Source organism: Limulus polyphemus, unplaced genomic scaffold (genome assembly GCF_000517525.1).
Source record: "Limulus polyphemus unplaced genomic scaffold, Limulus_polyphemus-2.1.2 Scaffold4021, whole genome shotgun sequence".
NCBI classification, from domain to species: Eukaryota; Metazoa; Arthropoda; class Merostomata; order Xiphosura; family Limulidae; genus Limulus; species Limulus polyphemus.
Window position 1 is genome coordinate 72,404 of NW_013669631.1, and position 5,469 is coordinate 77,872.

At 31.9% G+C, this 5,469-nt stretch overlaps 1 protein-coding gene across 2 annotated transcripts in view; it reads right to left on the reverse strand.

Moving 5' to 3' along the window:
- Positions 1–5,469, reverse strand: part of LOC106470466 (disks large 1 tumor suppressor protein-like) — a 30,925-nt gene that overhangs the window by 15,544 nt on the left and 9,912 nt on the right. For both annotated transcript variants that reach the window (XM_022399076.1, XM_022399075.1), the window contains exons 2-4: positions 4,448–4,550; positions 4,079–4,255; positions 622–703 (exon numbers count right to left, since the gene is read on the reverse strand). In XM_022399076.1, the coding sequence (XP_022254784.1) occupies positions 622–703; positions 4,079–4,255; positions 4,448–4,506 (318 nt within the window). In that variant the 5' untranslated portion in view covers positions 4,507–4,550. The remainder of the gene's footprint in view (positions 1–621; positions 704–4,078; positions 4,256–4,447; positions 4,551–5,469) is intronic.

A 5,469-nucleotide genomic window follows, 5' to 3' on the forward strand; every position in this document is an offset into this window, starting at 1 on the left:
TGTGAGACTAAGCATAAGAACGAATAATTTATTTTATCAATGTGTGTGTGTGTGTGTGTGTGTGTGTGTGTGTGTGTGTGTATAGACAGCACTTGGTTTTCTAATTAATTATCTATTATAAATAAACAACATGTTATTCATGAAACTTAAAATGAGCTGTGTTTATTAAACTTTTAATGATTAATAAATTGAAAAGCAAAGAGAACAAAAACTGACTACATGATACAATGACACATTTACAACACATATATTCTTTTTGTTTTTGTCTGTTTTTATTTGTGAAAGAGACACTGAAGCAGCTGAGCTTTCCAGCTAGCTCTGGTATTCATTCTTTTTATAATTTCTAAGCATATCAGTTTAAAATAGGAAGGATAATCCGACTGAGTACTGCAGTTATGATCCCCCTATACAATTTCTTCTCAATCCAGCAAGGTTCATGGTGAAAGAGTGTAACTAAGTCAGGCTTGGAGCAACAACAAGCAAATAATTTCAAATAATAACATATTTTTGTATGTGTGTGTGTCTGTGTGTGTGGTTACAAGTCCATACATATTCAGAATCAGTACAAATGATAGATTAATCTTGGCAAATTAAAAGTTTCAAGTGTTAAAAGTTACATACATCTCCTACCTTCCCATCACTTATGGTACTCCTTCCCTGGAACTTCACTGATTTTAGTCGTGCTCTTTCTCTTCTTTCAACCCTGCAATATAATATAACATAATTTTAAACAGTTTTTCTAATTTATCCTTCTTTAAAAAACTGCCACAGTAAGGTTATATTTCTTTAAATATGAGAGAGATTACTCACAGAAAAAATAATAATAATTCCACATTTTTGAGTACCATGTTATACGTACTCATCTTTCACATCACCTGTGATGTATCAAACTTATAGACTGACTTCTAACTTTAAAACTTCCACAACCCTTCTTACATATTCACATGTACAGAGAGAATGTTAATGAACTGCTCAACTTGTCACTAAAACTACCAAAAAAAAGCATCAACTGAACCTGCCAACATCATTATATCAGTGGTACAAATCATGATGATCATGTTTCACTAAACACATAATTAAATAACAAAATATAATATTTAAATACTTTTGTCTTCTGCATCACCCATTCTAAAATCCCTTAACTACAATGGAGAAGATTGTTCTCATCCTAAACTACAAAAAACAAGATCCAGGGAGTGCCAAACAGTAAATGTAAGAATTTTTCTTAAGTTCAATAACTAGCTGCACTTGAAAATATTTTGACCGCATTTCCTGTCCAGATGTGCAGGACAAAAGAACAATGTCCTCCTACTGAGGGAGAGTGATTCATACTAAGTATCTGAACAGATTTCTTAATCAACGATAACACAGGGAAAGTTCAGAACTAGCCATATTCATTTGACACTTTAAAGCAGGGCTCATAATCAATTATTCCAACATGCCTTATCATGAATCAGTAAACACTATTTTCATGAAAACCCATGAAAAAGAAGGTTGGTCTTCTCCTAAAACAAGCCAGAAAATTGCACTGCAAGAGCAACAAGAACTCATGAGAAACATATCTGGCTAACCCACACTCTGGAATTAAATCTTCATCCACACATCATATTACTTCCCATAGTACAGTAACAATTATCAGAATTTATTTATTTATCAATAAAAGCTGGAAACTGATGATAGGGTGATGTAGCAGCTTATCTCATATACCCCGGCAACTCAACAAACTACCTCACATTCCCAAAGAAAGTAAAAGTTTCAAAAAATTGAGGCCTAAAAAAATAATGGTCGTCACTGAGAAGGAGACTCTGGTCAAGAACAGAAAGAGGCAGAATTAAAAATATCAATAAAAAAATCACCTATCTGAATGATTTAGATCCTGAGCATCAACCAAAAGTCATGAAGATATTTAAATCTGACAACATGACTACGTAATACATAAAACAATAAAAGTATTAGTAATTAATTCTCCACATCCCAGCACAAAGAATAGCTTCCACTACACTTTATGCTTTTTAATATAAGAAGAATTCACAGTAACTTTATTTGAAAAGAACCAAGATGACATGATCTCAAACTTTTAGTTGAAAATGTTGGAAGTAAACAAAAAATGCAGTTTTCACATGTGAACAGGCTTCTGAAACAGTTAACTTTCCTGAGACTCACTTATCATACAAAACAGCTCCATACTCTCAGGGACAATAACTACACACACACACAGAAAAAAGTTTCAAAACTGTAGGTGAGTAAGTCAAAGTGACCTGAGCACATATTTCAATGACTACTGAAATCTCACTAAAAATAAACAAAAACAAGCTGGATCAACAGCTGAGTACCAGATATCAAGAATACAAAGGAGACAGGTAGCAACCTACTTCCTTCATAATGTTTATGTAACTGTGGTCCTTTATCTTGCAAACTAAACAGCAGCAGGTTATAGCTAGTAATCAACCCTTTTACTGATAGATGGTTAAACTCAGTTGAGCCAGGGTTAAACCATACACCTGGAGGCAGATGAATGTACTACTTTCAAAATCACAAAATACAATTATATATAATAATGTCTATGTGAATACTTCAGCATATCATAAGTATGGTAGTACTTATAGTACAAATGGGGCAGATACACAATACATGCAATATAAACTATTTACTCATATACACCTTTAACAACCAAATAATTAATTTTCAAAAGTATTTAAGAGACACCTTTAGGTGACAAACAAACAATATACAAAATTACAAGTCATAGAACCACTTGAGAAAGTCAACAGAGCAGATTCAAAAAATTCACAAAACCACAAGTTTCTCAATCTCACTGACTGACTGACATTGTTGAACACTTCTAGCTATGTAACAGACAGACTTACCATAGTTATAAGTGCACCAAAAAGAACAATAACATGAAGACCACGTGCTAGTGCTAGCAATAAGTAGTTAATTGAATTAATTAAGTTATCAACCCTTAGTATATGCAAACAACCACAACTAACACTACACCACCCAAATGACATTGCACACTACAGAGTGTGAGCCATCACATGTACAGCACACATGCACACTCACAATGTGTAACCACACCATAAGTGAAGAGAATGCACACACACACACACACACACTATATTTGCACATACCATAATATTATGGTGCACACCCACACTGATTATATACATACAGAATATCAACACAAATTAATGAATGATGCATAAGATTGTGTCATCTTGTATGAAAAAAGTTAAAATTGAAAGTGTAGAAATGTGTGCATCAAAAAGTGAAGAAACAACACAGGAATGGACATGGTGTAATAAAACTACCTCTGAACAATCTCACAATGGGACGTGTCCAACATCTTGTCCATGCCTACACCATGCTCATTCCTACCTTGTTTCCTCACTTTCTGATGCATCCATTCCTACACTTTAAAGTGTTTTTTTTTCCAATTGGTGAGATTATAATACTTACAAGTTTTTTCTTACCATCAACTTATCAGACCAGAAATTTGAACATTTTAAATTGCACTTATTTTTATAACAAAAATACAAATAGTATTATGTCTTACCATCAAACATATACCCGAATGAATGCATAAGCTTCTTTTATTAGAATGATTGGGAGTTATTAAACAGGCTAAAAACTGCTGTATTATGAAAATAATTTAGTTTTAAAACAACCTAAAATATGAGAATTAGATTTACATATGACAATGTATTATTAATATAATTTTGAATTATATATCCAGTTACAAAAACACTTTGATAAGTACTTAACCTTCTTCGATTCTAATGATACTAAGTTTTAAATTCAATAATGAAATGCACCATTATGAATATTAAACTTCATTTTTACATGAATGACGTCAACTTATGTCAAATGAATTGTTAGATGAACGTTCACATGTATTTTATTTAACTTTAATTATCTTTAATATTAATCCCTTACTTAATATCTAACTTTCTGCTACTGGAGTGAATTAAATTATAAACAGAGTTAGAAAGTAGTAATTATAAAAGTTTTTAACTTTCTTGTACAGAAATGACACTAGGCCATGTCCAAATAAGTGCCTAAAAAGTGAAAGACTAACCTTTTTTTACTTGGAATGATTCCCATGCCCTCCTCCTCACCATCTGAAAGAATCTTTCTTGCCTGCCACCACTCATCATCACTGGCATTAATGACATGAAGAATGTCTCCAAAACAAAATGGCAGTCCTCTGCTAGGTAGACCACTATCTTTTGAGGGATCATAGTCAAACAGTGCTCTACAATAAGCAAAATATATAACACAATGTGCTCTCATTAGCAATAAACACAAATGAAATAATCTTAGAAACACCTAAACATTAAACTAGTTAATCAAATACTTTTTGAAACCAGAAATGGCTGTTGTAAATACTACCCTCTTACTAATTAAAAGATTTTTTGTGAACCTCAAGATAACAGATAAGACTAACCTCACATGAAGGGATCGCTTCTGGGAAGTACGTAAGCTGCCAGACGTTGTATTTAACATTTGTTCCCGTAGGTCATGAATTTTTGCTTCAAATCTATTGTACTCTGAAACAAAAAAAAAATTCACCAATTGTTAGCACTAACAAAAAAAACCTAATATTCAAATATACATCATAACCACCAACTGTAAATTAATTTCAGATAATTTCTGCACTTATTATTCAATTAATTGGAGAATGAATCCAAACAAATAAGAGTATGACTACTTCTTAAAATATATAAAGCAAAAAGTAGCTCAAGAATCCTTGTTTAAGCAACCTAAGGGTCTATAAAATGCATTATTAACTAGTTATTCGGACTCAAAATAATTAAGTTTCGTGATCATGATTAAAGATATATAATTTAAACAACTACTGTAAATTCCATAGTGGCTGGTTATTTCCACTTTTGAAAACTTTCTGCCAAGCCTAAAAAAATGGAAAAAAGAAATATATACTTGTAACTGCAATATTTTCTCAATATAAGCTATTTCAAGTTATTGAAATATTGGAGAAAAATTTTTTAAACCTAGATTATAATCAGTTATCTTTTTTTTTTTTTATCTCTTGCACTTATTGCAAATATATCAACATTTTGCATGTCAGACCAACAAAAATTCGGTATCAACTTCCTGAAATCATATTGTTTGATAATGGGTATGTCAAACTATACATCATCTAATACCAGCTTTCCGATATCGTATTGTTTGACACTGGAAAAGTCAGACCTAAAACATCCAACACCAGCTTTGTGATATCATATTGCTTGGTATTAGGTATGTCATGACAAAAAAAACAAAAACATTCACTATTAACTTTCTGATATCACATTGCTTCATATTGAGTACGTCAAGCCAAAAAGTATTCATTATTAGCTTTCATATATCATGTTGCTTCATATTGAGTACGTCAAGCCAAAAAGTATTCATTATTAGCTTTCATATATCATGTTGCTTCATAATGGGTATGTCAAGCCAAAAAGTATT